General features: G+C 16.9%; 3 protein-coding genes across 3 annotated transcripts; 1 reads left to right on the top strand and 2 right to left on the bottom strand.

The window, feature by feature from the left end:
* Nucleotides 1–203: 203 nt before the first annotated feature.
* PRELSG_1243200 (DNA repair metallo-beta-lactamase protein, putative) lies at nucleotides 204–2755 on the bottom strand (the record flags this gene model as incomplete). Its single annotated transcript, XM_028678237.1, has 2 exons — nucleotides 204–2377; nucleotides 2665–2755. The coding sequence occupies 2 exons, from the start codon at nucleotides 2753–2755 to the stop codon at nucleotides 204–206; spliced, it is 2265 nt and encodes a 754-aa protein (XP_028534546.1).
* Nucleotides 2756–4903: 2148 nt separating this feature from the next.
* PRELSG_1243100 (conserved Plasmodium membrane protein, unknown function) lies at nucleotides 4904–17696 on the top strand (the record flags this gene model as incomplete). The annotated part of the gene is made up of 3 exons (XM_028678236.1): nucleotides 4904–4943; nucleotides 5132–5331; nucleotides 5721–17696. The coding sequence occupies 3 exons, from the start codon at nucleotides 4904–4906 to the stop codon at nucleotides 17694–17696; spliced, it is 12216 nt and encodes a 4071-aa protein (XP_028534545.1).
* A 360-nt stretch (nucleotides 17697–18056) lies between these two features.
* On the bottom strand, nucleotides 18057–18617 carry PRELSG_1243000 (ribosomal protein L20, putative; the record flags this gene model as incomplete). The annotated part of the gene is made up of 2 exons (XM_028678235.1): nucleotides 18057–18275; nucleotides 18471–18617. The coding sequence occupies 2 exons, from the start codon at nucleotides 18615–18617 to the stop codon at nucleotides 18057–18059; spliced, it is 366 nt and encodes a 121-aa protein (XP_028534544.1).
* Nucleotides 18618–18766: the final 149 nt, after the last annotated feature.

The raw sequence follows: 18766 nt of genomic DNA, 5'->3' as shown, positions 1-18766 counted from the left end.
TTTTAAAACATATTGCTACAAGCATTTATATACTAGGAAGAAATTGATATTATAATATGATTTGTTTTAAAATAAAAAAAGGTATACGTATATATATGCTAATGATAAATTATATTATTAATAATTAAAAATAAATACTTAATTAGAAAAAATTTGTTAAAATTATTTATACATATATATATATATATATATATATATATGAATTATTCTTCCTTTTTAATTTTCTCCTTTTTTAAGAAAGAAAAAAAGGAAGATAGTTTTTTTTGATTTTTGTCACATACAATTTTGTCTGCCTTTGTTTTATGTTTGTAATTTTTTTTATTTTTCTCATGTTCTTTACTATTTTGTTTTGATATTTTTTTATTTTTGATTTTATTATTATTTTCTATTTTTAAGAAATTGCTTATTTCTTGTTTTAAATTTAGATAAGAATTGAATATGTTCAAAATTTTCAATTTTTCTTTGGGATTAGAAAAAACTGTTGGAACTATATTGCAGGGTTTAATAGATTTTACAAAATTAATTAATTCTAACAAATTAGAATGCTCACTATAAGGTATTAAAAAAACAGAAATATTATTTTTCTCATAAAAAGAATATTTTTTAGTCCATCCTGTAGGAATAATATAATAAAAAAAATCAAATTCTCTTTCTATTTCTTCATCCATTAAATTTAGAAGCTTATTTTTATCTATTTTGGGAAATATACAAGAGTAATTAATATCAACAATATGAATTTGTGCTTCTAATTTATCATTCGTTATTCTATTTAAAATATTTCTATTATTTATAAAGGATTCAATTATTTTTTTTTTTTTTTCATTTCTGAAATATATTTTCATATTACAAGCTTCAGAAACACTTAAATAAATTTTTTCTTTACCTAAGTTATAAGTACCAAATAAAAATAATGTTTTTTTCGAAACCTTTTGATTTTTTAAAATTATTTTTTCTTTTTCTTCATTTTCCTTTTCATTATTTTCTTCTTTTTTTTCGTTATTCTCTTCCTCATTTTCTTTCTTTATACATATCTCTCTTTTCTTATTTTCCTTTTCTTCTTTTATTCCTGGATTTGTCCTTTGATTCCTTTTTTTCTTATCCGATGAAGAATTTATTTGATTAATGTCAATTTCCATATTTGAATCTTTAGTCACTTTTTTTTTGCATAAATATATTATGTAATTTATCAAGTACATTTGAGGAGGAAATAAATTATTTTTAGTAAGCGCATATGTTGTATCAAGATAAATTGTCTTAATATAATTAGAATTTTCTTCTAATTCATTTGAATCAATATTACTATTACTTCTTTTAATTTCATTTCTTTTCTTTTTAATGTTGTTATTGATTTTTCCTCTTTCTTTGTTTCTTTTTGTATGACAATAAGACGTATTAAAACTTGCATATTCTTCATATATATCTTCTTTGCATTCCAATTTTATATTTTCTTTATTTAAATTTTTGAATTCTAATCTTTTTTTTGAATCATTACCATGTAATTCATTACTTCTATAATCCAACAATTCTTTTTTTATTCCCAAAAAACTGCAGTATGTTTCTGATTCTTCTTTTTTAGGAAAATTCAGAATAAAACGAATATTTTTTATATTTTCATTATTTAAAATTATATCTGCTTCGTTCAGTTTTTTATCTTCATATAACAGTAAGATTTCTTGTTCATTTTGACTAAAATACAATGACAATTCTATATAAATGAAATAATTAAAAAAATTTTCATACTCCAAAGAATCATATAAAAAAAATTCATTTTTTATATTTTTAAGGTTAATTAATAATTCTTCAATAATTTTCAAATAAACAATTCTAAATTCTTCAATATTTACAATATATTTATTACTTTTGTATATTGTAAAATTTTCTTTAATATAACAAATATTATATTTTTTATTATTGAAAACTATATATTTTTTACTTTCATTTTCATTCGAAAAAATATTATTTTTCAATTCTAATGCTTTAAGATCTTTTAATACTTTTTCTTTGCCCTCTTCTTCTTTTACGTAGGTAAAACTTAATATTTTTTTTATCAAAAAACTATGGATATTCGAATAACGGAAATCACCAGTGTGAATTATTTTTATTCCATTTAAAAATTCAAAATAAATAATAATAGAACCAGGACAATGATTTGCATCGATAAAAATAACTTCAAAGTTGAAAAGATAATAATTCTTGTTAATTTTTAAATTATGAACATATTTTTCATTAACTCCAATTATATTTAATAATAAACTTTTTGTTATAGTTGAAGTAAAGACATTTTCATTAAAATATCTATTTATATTCATATAATGATCAGCGTGAAAGTGAGTTAAAAAATATATTTTACTAATTTTTTTTTTTTCAGAGTTTTTGTCTAAAGTAAAAAAAAAAGTATTGTATATATAATCTACAAATATGTAACATAAGATATTACTCGTTCATTCTTTTTTCTTTTTTTTCATTTTTAGTTGATTTTCATTCTTATTTATATCATTCAGAGTATATATGTTATTTGTATTATTATTTTTAAATCTTTGGAAATATGTAAGTATTTGTTTTTTTATATAATTATAAATTCATTATAAATTTATTAATAAAACAAACGAAATTATTATATATATATATAAGTATAAAAAAGTTTATTATATCATTTTATTTTACCTTGGTTAATTTCCTTTTTTTTTGTGTATGGAAATTTATCTATTATAATTAAAGGATCATTTTGAATTATGTTTATATTATCTTCTATCATTCTTTGAAATCATATATTATACTTTATTTTTTTTTTTTTAATTCGTTCAAATCCTAATTTTATCAAATAAAGTTTCATATTTATACATCTTTCAAAAACACTAAGTTTATTAAAAAAAATTATTAGAAAGAAAAATATAAATTATTTAAAGAATATCTTTTTTAAAAATCTAATCATATTTGAAAATTAAATCTTCCCAATTTAATTATATATATAAACATAATAAAATAAAAAAGGAATGAAAATAATAGTATTAATCATTTAAGTATACCATCTTTTTTTTTTTTTTAAAGTATTTTTTAGTAATGCATCATTATATTATTTTTAAAAATAAACTCGTTAATTTATTTTTATTTAATGTGGTAACACGTATTTAGTAAAAAAAAAAAAAAAAAAGTCTTTTAAGTGTGCAATAGCACCTTAAAAATTTAACTTTTAAAACTTTACTGAATATTAAAAGATATATTTTTATTATTGTTGTTTCATAAAAAAAGAATAAACAAAATAATATATATAAGAATATATTTTTTTATAGTAATAACAATATAATACGTTATATTAGAATTGCATCTTATTAATAAAGAAATGGAGATATCTTAATAACGAATAGAAATTATATGATATCTTAGAAAATATTAATAATATACTTCTATATCATATTAAATAAATTTTTGTTTTAGAAAAAATAAAAAACAGAAACACTTTTACTTTAAGAAATGGTACCTATTTTGGTTTAATTCAATTTTGCTTTTTAATACTAATAGAAACCTTAAGCTAAATTTTCATTCAGTTTGTAAATGTTTTTTATTTATTTAAGTTACGTAAAATGAGTAAAACATCATTTGTAACAAAATGTAAAATATTTTGTCATATTAAAAAAAAGAAAAAAAATTTCATAAACAAAAATATATATTTTAAAAAATTTCATTAATATATATATATACTTTTAGGTAATTAATAGAATTATTAAAAGAATGTTTTTTTTAATTTTATAAAGATAAGTTTTATGATGTCTATTTTATCATATTTCCAATGATTTATATTTCAAGTTACAAAATTTGTAATATACATAAAAATTTTTAATAAGTTATTATTCTATTTTTTCCGTTAAACAAAAATATTTCTTTAATCTTATTAATAATTATAAGATTACATATGAAGCATAGTCTCAATTCTACATATCAGAAAAATATTATTAAAATGAAAAATAAAATAAATTTTATTGTATCTTTTGAAAAGAATTATAAAATAGTCGTAAATTCTAAATTATAAATTTTTAAATGTTTTTTATATAATTTTTTAGATATAATTTTCATTTACTATCTTTTTTATTGAGGAAAAAAAATTTATAAATATATATATATATTTAGACAATATATAATTTTTATTTTTAATTGAAATAATTTTTTTTTATTTTTATCTTATTTTAATATATACTATAAAATTAATATAAATATTTCTTATACATAAATTTTTTAATAAAAATAAATAATGTATTGATAGTCTATTTTCATTTTATTTATATATGTGTAAAGTGTTTTTTTTTTTTTTTTTTACTTATGCGAATATTGCAAAAAAAAAAAAAGAAAATATTTTTTTAATATACTTAATTCATTAATTCAACACATTTTTAACTTATATTTCTTTAGATTTTTCTTTTATTGTATCTCTTAATTTAATATCTCCTTTTCATTCTCTTCCTATCATTAGATATCTTGGAGAATAAGCAAAAGTAATAAATATATAAAAAAAAGGGAAAAAAAAGTTTTTTAAAGTTATATGGCATTTAAGAATATTACATCTTATATTTTAAAAACATTCTATGGAAATATATTTATAAACGTAAAATTCATTTTTCTAATACATTTAGTATTTTCTTAACATTTTTGCTATTCTTTAATCTAGAAGCATATACTTTTAATATAATAATAAATAAAAAATTAATATTAATTATTTAAATAGAATAAGACAGTTCAAATACTATTATTAAGATATAGAGTAATCAGCCTTTTTTTGTTTTATTTTTCTATTATCAATTATAATTATTAATATGCATTTCCATTCAGAATTATATAATTTAATTTTTTTTAATTACTATTTCACTACATAGATTTTAACATTTTACATTTATATTTACATAACAAAAAAATGAATGATGATAAATTAAGCAATCTAATACAAAAAATAGGTAATAAATATAAAATTTATTAATTTTTAAAAAATATAAAGATTAAAAAGAATAAAAAATATTATAGAAAAATAAATAAGGATATGAAACTAATAAGGATAACTATCAAAAAAAAAAAAAAAAAAATAATAATTTTCAATAATATAAATTCAATATCTAATTATCTTATCATTCATTTTCCATTGTAGGTCATCATATTGATGATATTAGAGACAGATCAGTTACCATATTAATACAAAAATATGAAAAAAGCTTAATAGACGAAACGGATTTTAAAAAAAGGAATTATTTTTTTTATATTATTCTTCATTATATTAATGATAGAAATTCATATATTTCTCTAAAAAGTTTAAGGAATGTTTTTTCATTTGTTCATTCTATTATAAAAGTAATAAAGAAAAAAAACAAAAATTTAAACAATAGTAATAAAATATATATATATATAACTATTATATACCACTATAGTATTTAATATTTATTTCTTATTTTTATAAAAAATGAAATTTATTGTTTCAATTTTTTATGATTTTTTCCTCTTAATTTAAAAAAATGTTTCTTAAAAAATGTAAATATGAACACATTTCAACTTTTTTCTTTTTTTTTTGTTATAATTTTATTGTAAATTCATATATATATATATATATATATATATATATATATTCTATGTTTATGTTAAATTTTTTCTTTTTTTTTTTTTTTTTTTTTTTGTTATTGCATAGTATTATACATTTTTTGTCATTTAATTTCTACGTGTATTATGTATTTATTAAAATATAGAAAGATGAAGAAATAAAAAAAAAATTTGAAGAAATAGATATAAGTAAATTTATGAATGAATTTTTAATCCATTTTAAAAATAATGAAGAAAAATACAAATCAAATAATCTTATCATAAATTCAGAGGTAAAAAATGATATAAATCAGAAAGATGATACATTTATAAAAAATTATGAAAAATCTTTAATAGAAAATAGTAATAATGAATACTATAAAATAATTACAATTCTTGGTGAATTAATTAATCTATATCAAAGTGAAAACAAGGAAATTTTAAAATTTAACAACAATGAAAACTCTTCTAACCAGAAAGAAGATAAATTTTGTCATATAAAAAATAAAGATAATAAAAATCCAAATGTAAATAATGAAAAGAATCTTTTAACAGAACATAATCTAAATAGATATAATAAAACTAATGTAAAGAAAAAAGAATACTTTGAAGAAAGTAGCTTTACTAATATTAATGATCAATTAAATGAAAATGATTTAGGCAGAGAACTCGTTGAGACTAACATCAATAATAATGGAAAACTAAATATTTTAAATATCATTTACAAAAGTGATCTTAATTTAAAAAATAAAGAACATATAAAAAATAAAACACCAGAATTTTCAGAAAAGAAAGAAAAATTAAATAGTCATGATAATTCTTTTTGTAAGAATAAAAATAGTGTATATAAAAATACATCTTTATCTAATCATAATAACAATATTTCAGAAAAAGATCGAATGGATTTAAATCAAATAATTAAAAAAAATAATTGTATAAATATTTTTACAAAAAACAATTGTACAAACAATAATGAATTTGAATATTACAATGCCTTGTGTTGTATTAAAAATAAAGTAAACGAAAAATTAAAATATTTATTATTAAATTATAAGAAAAATAAAGCTACCAAAAAAAAAGAATATAATACATACTATGATTATGTAATACCTACATTTGCCCGTAAGGATATTAATAACATCAACTATGCACGTATTTTAAACAATTATACTTTTTTTTATTTATATAATTTTTTCGATTCTTTCTGTATGTTTAAAAAAAATTTTATGAATATAAATAATATAAGAAGTAAAGAAGAATTATATGAAAAAAATTCATTAAAAGAGAAGGATAGTGAAAGTATAAAAACTGATAACCAAAATCAAGAAGAAGAAAAAAAAAAAAGTATTAAAGATAAAGAAAATTCTATAAATTATTATTCAATATATTTAAATAATAATTATTTATATAATAAAAATATTTCTTATAAAATATTGAATTATATTAATAAAATGATATTGTTAATCTTCGGTATGAAGATGAAATTCAATTACTTTGAAATATTAGGAATGAATATTATAAAAAAAAAAATAAGTGTAGACGATTTAATATACATGAATAAAGAAGTAAACAAAATTTTAAATGAATATATATATATTTTTAATAAAGATATATTATTTTTTAATTACAAATTTTTATATACACTTAGTTATAATATTCGTTATATTTATAAAAGTTACGTTGAAAATAATCAATTAACAAATGATTTTAATCATGTGAATAATATCGTAAGTAATTTATCATATATCATATATATAATAATACACAGTTTATATATAAGTTTAATTAAGGGATGTATATGTAATCACATTTTTAATATATATATAAATAATTTCTTTTTCTTAATTAGTCAAAATCTTTTTTATATACTTTTTATTTGTATGCATAAAAAAAATGATATCCATTCAAATAATAAAGAAGATAATATCTATACTTTAGATAATAACAAAGAAATAACTCAATTAATAAATAATATAAATGTATTTTATTATAATAGCTATATGAAAAAATTACAAAATATGGAAAATAAGGAAATTTTAGAAATAAATGAAAACGATATGTATCATTATTTATTAATAACAGAGAATAATTGTATATATTTTTTTAAATTCATAATTTTATATATGTTTGAAATATTAAAAATTTCCTATTTTAAAATAAACAAAATAAGTCAAAATTGTGTAACGTTGAATTTTCAATTAGACAACTTTGTAGTTATATATGATTTTATATATAATTTGTTAATTCACTATTTTAATGAAGAGACTAAGCAAGTTGATGAACATTTAGAATTTTTGATTGAATTTGTTAAGGCAAGTAATTTTCATCAATGTATTAATAAAAAAAAAAAGAAAATTAACACAAGTATTTCAGAAGACTTTGTAGTTAATGAGTTAAATAATTTTTCTTCTACCTCATGTACTACTGATGATTTAACAAATAATAAACTTGAAAGCATTGAAATTTTTTCTAATAACACATATAAGTACACTTATAAATATAGTTTAAAGCAAATAGAAATACTAAAAATTGTATGTCTTTATATTAATTACACTCCTATATCTTTTATTATAATGAAGAAAATAAAAAAAGATTTAATTAATCTTCTTAAAATGTTCTTGTATGACCTTAATTTAAATATATATTATAGTGAAATTTTATATTTTTTTAAAACTTTTTTTTTTTTTTATGATTATGAAATATATAAAGAATATAATGATTTTATTCTGTATTATTATTCATTAATAAATTTATTCTTCATGGATGATAAAAATCGATTGGATATTTCTACTTTTATGAGTATTAATAATAACATATTCCATTTTCTTTTTTTCTTCCCAGTTAATTATTGTACTTTGAATAATTTTTTAGAAAAATATTATTCTACATATATAAAAGAAGGTAAAACAAAATATGATAATGATACTTTTTCTAATGAAAATAATACAAGTAATACATTATTGGAATCATTTGATTCATTAAGTAAATCGTTTACAGGAAATATTCAATGTGAAATTGTAGAATCTGAAGAAGATCACATAAATAATTTATTTTCCTTTTTAACAGAAAAAACGGGAGATATAAACAAAAAAAAGAATACTATGGAATATGAAAAACAAGATAAAAATGATGATTATGAAAACAAGAATAATTTTTACTCAAAGTTTGTTCAAAATATAATGAATATATTAATTGAAAATAATTTAAAAATGATGTTTAATAGCTTTATTTTGTTATCTTCTGAATATCATAATGTAACTAATTTTACTAATCTAGATGAAAGAAGTATATCAATGTATCAATTTATTGTTGATAAATTAAAAGATTATAATAAAATTTACATATTAACTTTTGATTATCTTCCTGAAAATCAAAAATGTTTTCAGAAAATCACAAAATTTGTGAAATTATTTAAAAATTTTCTTCTTCTTCTACATAATATTATTTCGTTAATATATAATTATAATACAGCAATTGTTTTTTTTTTTTTTAATTTTATTCTTAATATTAACGATGAAAAAGCTAATTTTTTTAAGAAAGAGAAAGAATTAAGTAACAATGAAATAGATGCTTTAAGTGATTTCAATACTTATAATTATGAATTGAACAATACTGAAAAAATAAATAATAGTAATTATGATGAATACTTCGAGAAAAATATGCATACAAATATTAATCTAAATGAAGATGATGAGAATATTAATTATAGTGATACTTACTGCTATATCCCACGTAATGTAAACACAAACAAAAACATAAATAAAGATAATAAGAAAGTTAATAATAATAATATTAGTAAAAATGTTTTTAATAATAATCAAACTGAATATTGCAACACTTACGAGGATACATATTTATGTAACAAAGTTACTAATGAACAGAGTTTTAAAAAGAACGAAGACAATAAAATTAATCAAAATATTTTCAATAATGAAATATTTACAACTAATTATTACGAAGATATCAATAAAAAAAATTTTTTTTTTAAGAAAAATAAAAAAGAACAATATCTCACAGAATTTATTAATGAAATTGATAACAATTCAAATGATGTTTTAAATAATACAAATAACCATGATAATTTAAAAAAAAAAAATTATTCAGAAGACATATTTTTATCTTCTTTTCAAACATATGAATTTATTGATATTATATATGAAATATGTATATATAGCAAAAAAGAAATAAAAAATTATTATATATTTTTTATATTAGAAAATATAAAAAAAAAGATATTACGTTTGTTTGATATATTAAAAAAGAAGGATATTAATGAAAAAAAATTCCTTTTATCAAATATTAAAATTTGTACAAAAATTTTAGTTCTTTTAAATTTTATTGAAAAAAAATACATCTTAATATATGAACAGGATGCTTACAAGTCTTTTGATTTTCTGTATGAAAATTATTTCTCTAGATATTTTATTTTAAATAAAAGAGAGAAATCAACGAAACAATTAATAGATAATCAAATATATTTCTATCAAAATGTTTTTTTAAATACGCATAATATATACTTTTACATATTTCAAAAAAAAAAGAAAAGAAGAAGCTTTTCATTTAAAATATTTTGGAAATGGTATCACCAATTCAAAATAAAATTTAGCAAAGTAAAGATAGATGAATCAGATGAAAAAAATTTGGATTCTAATATTCACATAAAGAGTACTAACAATAGAAATGACAATTTTCAAAAAGATGAAAATTTCATTGATAACAATTTATGTGAAGAATCTTGTAAAGATAAAATAAATAAAATAGACAAAAATAATTTAGACATTAAATATCGTAATATATTTAAGTATACTAACGATTGGAATTCTAATGCAAATATTTTAAATATTTATATAAGTGATTTTTTAACTAAACAATGTATAACTGATGAAACAACAATCATTGAAACATTGTCTAATATTGATATTAATAGAGAATGCTGCTTAGAATTTTTTAATCATATAATAGTATTTATAATAAAAAACAGCTCCTGCTTTAATAATAAAAGTGAAAAAAAAGAACAAAATAATGAAGTATTTCTCTGCATTTATGAAAAAGTATTTAATTTATATTTAAAATTACTAAAAGAAATTTTAATTAAAGAGGAAACAAAATCATACATTATTGAAGTATTTATATATGTATTAAAAATAATAATTTTACTTCTAATTACTAATTATAGAAGTAGCAATATATGTAAAAGAATCTATAAGGAAAAATACTTTTTTTTGTCTCATTTATATTGCTTCTTTTTCTTTAATAATGAAACTATAAAGGTACTATGTATCAGTTTATGTTTTTATTTAATTTTTGATCAGAAGATTTTGCTATTGAATAAGCATCGGATATTTTTAGAACCTTATCTTATCTTGGAAAAAGAAAGAAAGAAAGAAGATTTTTATTCATCATTTATTCAAGAAAATAATACAGTATTCAGTAGTAGTTCAAGTAAATTAAACAATTTTTTAATTGATGATATAGAAAAAGAACATAATAATGGATATATAGATAACATAGAAATTCCTAATACTTGTGATGGGGTTTTAAAAAATTCAATTTTGTTGAAAAAATATAAAATGAATTTTTTTAATTTAAATAGAAAAAATAAATATATAGAAAACAATCTATGTAATTTTGAGAATAAATATGAAAATACTTTTTATATAGAAAATAAAATAATTTATTTCATTCCTTTTTGGCTTTACAAAAAGTTACAACCAAATAATTTTTTGTTAATAATTAAAAAATTAAAATCTTTTTTTTTTTTTTCTACTAAGTTTTCATATTTACACATATTTCATGATTCAAATATAAATAGTAAAGAAAAAGAATTATGTTTTTTTGGTGATTATAATAGCAATAATATATTTTTGTCTTTTTTTTTATTTATTAATAAATATTATTATTTAATTAGAAATATGAATAATATTCAAATAAAAAATAACTACCATCAAACTATTTTATCCACTTTAAAGAGGAGAAACATACTTCATAAAAACACAGAGATTCCTATTTTTACAACTACTAATATTAATTCTTTTCTTTTTTTAAATGTGAAAGTAGATAAATTATATGCATCTGGATATAAAGCTTACATAAATAATTTATTATCAAAATTAAAATTACTACCAGCTATCAATGATAGAGTAGATAAAATAAATTTTGATTATATATATGATTTAAATAAATTATTTTTCATCTTATATAATTATTACATGGGGCTTTTATATGTAGAAAATAACTTTGAAAAAAATAAGAAGATTTATTCAAACAATTCAAGACATATGTGTTACGATAAAAAAGAAGAAAACAAAAAGGTCATTGATTTTAATAAAGATCAAATAAAATATATTTATTATTTATTTGAAAGTGATTGTAATGAAATCATAAATATAATAAATTTTGTTTATAATTATATGTTTTCTTATATAAACAAGCTATTATTTTTTATTTATAACCAATTGAAATTAATTAACAAGGAGAACCATTTAGATAAAAATATTATGATACATAAATATATATTATTATTAGAACATTTTTTAAATGTACTAGATATATGTTTATATATTGATTTAATATTACAGAAAAAAGAAAATAAAAAATCAAAAATTAATGAACTAAATAAAGATATAGATTTATTTATTTTTATTTATAAATTATTATACATTTCAGTTTCTACATCTACATTAAAAAATAAAATCTCTATTTTTTCTTTGAATTTGTTATATAATTTTATAAAACTAGAAAACTATAGTCTTAAAATTAAGTATAGCTGTTATAATAGTAGTGAAGATATAAGTTCTGATACATACGAAAATAAAGAGAAAAAAAATTATATTTTATTGAAAGAAGAAGCACATAAAGAAAAAAAAATCTCTGAAGAAAATAAAAATTTATCTACTTTAGTTAATTTTTTATTCTTTATTATTTCAAAATTTACTAAGAAAATAATAAAAAAGAATTACAAAAGTATGAAGAGTACCAATTTTTACTGTAATATAATAAACATATATGAAATTGAGGAGAGCATAGATGTTGAAAATGTTAATTTTCAACATCATGAGAAAGATTATCTTAAAATAGACATATTTTTTTTAAAAAATATTATGTCTATGTTGCATGTAATTATGAAAAAAAAGTGTTTTATTGATATTTATTTAAAAAATGACGATTTGACTTATATAAATATAAATATACTAAAAAAGTATGATTATAAGCACTTTATTGATAAAAAAATAGAAAATGAATTAAACAACCAAGAAAAAAATAATAATATTCCTATAATTCAAGAATTAGAAAATAGTAAAAGTAACGATATTTTAGATAAAGATATGAAAGATTTAAACAAGTTTAAACATATATTTTTAAATAAATATATGAAAATATTGATAAGTTTCTGTAATATTTATAATGATGTTGTTATTGAATGCTTATATATTCAGTTGTTATTATTTTTTTTTAAATACCTACTACAATTATTAAAAGCAGAAATTTCTAAAGAATATTTAAAAAATAATTACAATTCAAAACAAAAAATTTTAGTATATTTTTTAAAATATTACAAGGCAGATAAACATATATGCAAATATTTAAAAAAAATATATTTCATTATTTTAAAATATACCATATTTATGCAGAATACAAAATTTGTGAAAGATACTTGTAATTATCAAATGAATGAACAAAAGTGGCAAAATGAAAAGGAAGATAATAAGTGTAAAGAGAAAAAAAGTGAAATGAATAAATATAACTATGTTTTAAAAGAAGATGAGATTAATAAAAATTATAGTAAATTATTTTATGAATACACATTAAATAAATACAGAAACTATGATGAAATTACAAATAACGAAGAATATGAATATTCTTATAAAAAAGACAATCTATTAAATTCAAATTATATATGTGTGATTGATTTTTTTTGCTGTAATTGTGAAGAACAAAAATTTTTGTTTTTATCAATAATACTTTTTCTGAGCTTTTTTTTAGATAAATTTCCATTTTTTTTCGATTTAGAAAATAATAAATATAACCCTAAAAAAGATGAAAATTATGAAAATAAAAAAGCAGATAATATTATTATTTTATGTGAACGTATTTTACATCTTTTAAGTAAAAAAAATATATATATAAATTTTTCTATTTTAGAAGAAGCAAAATTATTTGAAAAATATTTTATAAAAATATTTATAAAGTTATTGTTTTATGATGAAAAAGAAACAATGAATAATCTACAAAAATATGAAATTTTTTTTTATAAAAAAAAGATAGATATATATATGCAAAGTAATGACTCGAAAAGTAATTTATATATAAAGGAAGAAAATGAAAAGAATAATGAAAAAGGAAACAGTGATTATAGTAATACTAAAGCAAGGAAAATAGAAATTGATCAAAGTGAAAGCACAGATAAAAATAGCATTAAAAGCAAATATGATATTATAAATGGCGAAAAAAATCTTTTAAAAAAAAGAAATGATAATATAAATTTTTATTCTAGTGATACTTCAATGTTTTTTACGAAAAATATGATACACGAAAATTGTTTTTATATAAATCATTTCATTAATTATTTCTTAGTAAAAAAAAAAGTAAAAACATTTTTGGATTATATATATGATAAAGTTTATTACTATATATTAATTGTAAGTATGTGTTTTAAAGATAAAAATTTTTTATCTCTACTCCTTTCGAAAAATGAGTTATTTTATGATGAATTTAATAAAATGATTCAGGAATATTTAAAATTTGTATTAAATAATAAAGAAGAAGTAAATAAAAAGAAAAAAAAAAATGAAATGATGATTCAAAATTTATTATATATATTTGTGTCATATATTTATATATATTTAAATGATCTTTATAATATATTTTTCACACAAATAAAAAATATACTAATACTTCCGTCTTTTTTTCAAAACATAATATATATAAATGATACAAATTTGAATATTTTTTATGAAAATAATACCTTGAGAGTAGAAGATTCATCAATTAGTATTTTTTATGAAAGTCTTACAAATATAAAAAAAAAGGAATGGAATAAAAATTTAGAAAATTATACAGATGAAAATATTAAAAATATAATAATTAATAATATTTTTCATAATAATAATATATATTTATTTATTTTATATATTATAAATGACAAGAAATATTCTATAAAAAAAGAAAAACAACAAAAAAAAAACAGTAATAATTGCATTGTTTTCCACAATGACGAAGATGAAGTAAAACAAAATTTCAGTATAGATAATATTCATTTAGAATTTAAGAAGAACAATAAAATATTTGTAAATAAAATAACTACGAATATTATTCTATTTTTTCTTCTATTTTTTTATGATTATTACTCTTACAACTATGAAATAAAAGAAAATATTTTAATGCAAATAACTAGGCATATTGCAGAACATTTTATTAGTTTGTTTAATTTAGACTTTTTAAATATATATACGAAACATTGTGAAATTATAAAAGCTATTAATTTAAAAAAAAAGAAAAATATTAAACCTTTAAAATATGAATTAAATAAAAACTTAAAAATTATACCAGAAAAGAACTGGACCTTAAAACAAAGGTCTATAAAAAATAATAAAAATGAATTAGCTGAAAAAAACAAGACAAAAAAAAAAAATGTAGCTTCTATAAAATATTGTAATAGCTTACGAACAAACAATACTTTATCAAAGAGAATGAATGAAAATAAAAAAAAAAAAAGTGAAGAAATAGTAAAAGAAAAAAAAAGTTTAGAGAGAATTATTAATGAAAAAGAAAATATAAAAAACAGACAAGCAAAAAATTTAGAGATGAAGAGAGAAGAAATAAAAAAAGAAATAATGAAACTAAAAGCAAAAAGGGATGAAATAAAAGAAGGTACAAAAAAAGAGAAATTACAAAAATTAAAGAAAAAAAGAGAAGTAACAAAAGATATAAATGAAGAAAAAAAAAAAGATGTTTTTTCAAAAATTGGTATGTTTATAAATAAAAATGAGTCTAATGAACTAAATAATGAATATAATAATTTAACAATAAATGGCATATATATAATCGAGAGAATAAAAGAAAAAATAAAGAGAAATAAAAAGTTACTATCTTTATATACAATTAATTGTTTTAAAATAATACAAATATATAATAATATTTCTTCTTTAATTTTTAAATATAAATATATTATACATCTTTTACAGAATTTTTCTTATTTTACAAATAAAAACATCATAGAATGTATTTATAATTCATTTAATTTTTATTTAAATAATTATTTCAAAGGTGAAATAAAATATGTAGATGAAAAAAATATAATTCACTTTGATAAAGAAATTGGATACTTTTCTTATATTTATATGAATTATTTTTTTAACTTTTTATGTTGTTTTATATTATATGACATTTCAACGTTATATAAATTTTGTTGTAACACATTAAATTGCATAGATATCCTTAATAATTATTTTAAAGATTTATTAGTGAATGAAAAAGGAATACATATTTGCATAATTATTTTAAACTTTTATTTAATTATTATTAATTCTTATTTTTTTGATTTTTCCTTCTATGAAAATACGCTATATCTAATAGAGGAAGAAGATGGACTAAAAAAGGATAAATTAAATATAAAAAACTATACCATTAATTATTTAAAAAATAAAAAAAACGAAAAGAAAGATGAAATTACCTATTTTATATGTATTAAAAAACTGAGCAACGAATTTAATAAAAGCAAATTTTTTCTTTACTTAATTAATTATGTCATTAATAATTTGGGTAATAACATAAATAAAACTAAAATAGAAATAGAAAACAAAAATAATTTGATTATTTTAATTTTACAATTATTAAGTTATAACATTATTTTTATTGAAAATAAAAATGAAATCTTAAAATTAGCAAATATATTAATTAAATACCTTAAAAAAAATGACGACATTTTAATAAGCTACTATATAACAATTTTCTTTAATTCTTGTTTTATAAATTCCTTTTTTGATGAGAGGTTATTAAATTTATTATTTAATTTTGATAAAAAAGATAATATTTGGTTCAATTTAATATTTTTATCTAGTAATAAAATGAAAAAAAATAAAGAAGTTTTAGTGTTAATCAAATTTTCTATTTTACATATGTATTTATTATTACTAAAAAATAAAAAATTTTTCAAAAAATGTATTTTATATATATCTAGCGATATAAATATATATTTTGTATTGATTTATGTTCTTAATGAGATATTAGAAAATTTAAAAAACTTGAATAATGAAGAAGATATGGGTAATAATTTAAAAATCAAAGGATTAGATGATAAAAAGAATGATACAAATAAAAAGAAGTGTAAAAAATATTTTTATGCATATGTTGAATTATTAATAATAATTACTGAAATTATTAAAGTTCTTAATAATAATGATGTTAATAAATATATCACACTTAATCATAATAAAGATAAAGCTAACTTAACTTTACAATTTAAGAACTTATATAAGCAAATTAAAAATGAATTAAAACATTTGGAAGAATTAATAAAATTAATAAAATACACTATTTTTATTCATCCATTAATGATTAATATTCATTTATTACATAAATTTTATTTATGTATATATATAAAAGAATTTTACTATTTCCATAAAACATTTTTTAAATACGATTTATTCTTAGTAGATTACTTACATTTAATAAAAAATAAAAGAAAGAAAAAAATGTCTACTTTTAATCTAGATGAAGAAAGAAAAGACAATAATATATTTGATGTTTCATTAGAAAAATATCAGAAAGAAAATAATCTTAACAGTGAAATCAAAAAAAAAAGTCAACTATTTAATAACGATTCAGAAGAAAAAAGCTATAAAAAAGGAAATATGGAAAAAAGTAAAATTATAAATTGGGAGAGTTCGTGTCAAGAAAAATATTATTTTTATTTCTTTTTTAATACACCTAAACACTATAATTTACAAGCAAATAACTTATTTTCTTCTACACTTCAAAATGAATTTCATTATTCTCTCACAAAATTTTTTTCTTCATTTTTTTTTGATAAAAATAAGCATTATACAAATTATTCGCAGTACAACAATGATCAAATTAAAATATATATCGATTATATATATGATAATATTAATTATGCAATAGATTTTTTTAATGCTTTTTGAAAAAAGTAAAATGATACATATATATATATATATAATATAATATTTCTAAAATGATGGTATTTTATTTTTTAACTCCATTAACATTTATATTAAAAAATTAAAAATTTTTTTTTTATATTTGTATCTATATATATTAATGTTTCCTTTTTTTTTTGATATACTTTAACTTTTTAATTTTATAATTTTTTATATTTATTAAATAAATAATAGCAATGGTTTATAATTATTTTATATAATTAAATGGATTTATTCGAAATTAAAAAATTTTTTTTTACGTAACTTTACAAAACAAAACAAAAAAAAAAAAAAAGAAAAGAATAAGAAGAAAAATATTGAAGAAGAAAAAAAATATCTAGTAAATTAAAGTTGTGATATATCTCTAAATTTTAATCTTCTCTGAAAAAAAATATATTTCGATTCATCTACTAAACATTTAAAACTAATCGGTTCAGTGTAACATAAATTATATAAACTTTTTCTATTTAATAAAATATTATTATTTAATAAACTATTTGTAAAATGTGCATAAGTAAATTTCCATTCCCTACAAGCCCTGTTAATGCTAGCTATCCAATGAACCTTAAATAATAATATATTTTAAAAAAGGAAATAAAAAAAAAAATACGAATAAATAAATTTTATTTTATTTTTTTTTTTTTCTTTTCACTTTTATATTTAAATTTTATTCATACAAATTTTTTCTAACATAAATTATATTATTTTATACATACATATATATATATATATATCTATATTTTTTTTTTTATCTTTTACTCTTAATCGTCTATATCTTTGACGTCTCATAATATAAGAATATAACAAGGCTTTCATAGCTCTACTTCTTGCAATTTTAAAGCAGCCTTTACTTCTTCCTCTAAATCCTTTTGCAACTTGGAAAACTACTTCCCTAGGTAATTTCATTTTTTTTTATTTTTCCTTATTTTATTTTATTTTTTAATGTTATAATTTGATCACATAAATAGATATTTAAAATAATACTATTTATTTTATTCTTATATTTTTTATACATTCATTTATTCATCTATAAAAAGAATTATATATTAGTGTAA

The sequence above is a fragment of the Plasmodium relictum genome (genome assembly GCF_900005765.1).
Source record: "Plasmodium relictum strain SGS1 genome assembly, chromosome: 12".
Lineage (NCBI taxonomy): Eukaryota > Apicomplexa > Aconoidasida > Haemosporida > Plasmodiidae > Plasmodium > Plasmodium relictum.
Note: the sequence above shows the minus strand (reverse complement) of the source record. Positions and strands in the feature narration are given on the sequence as shown.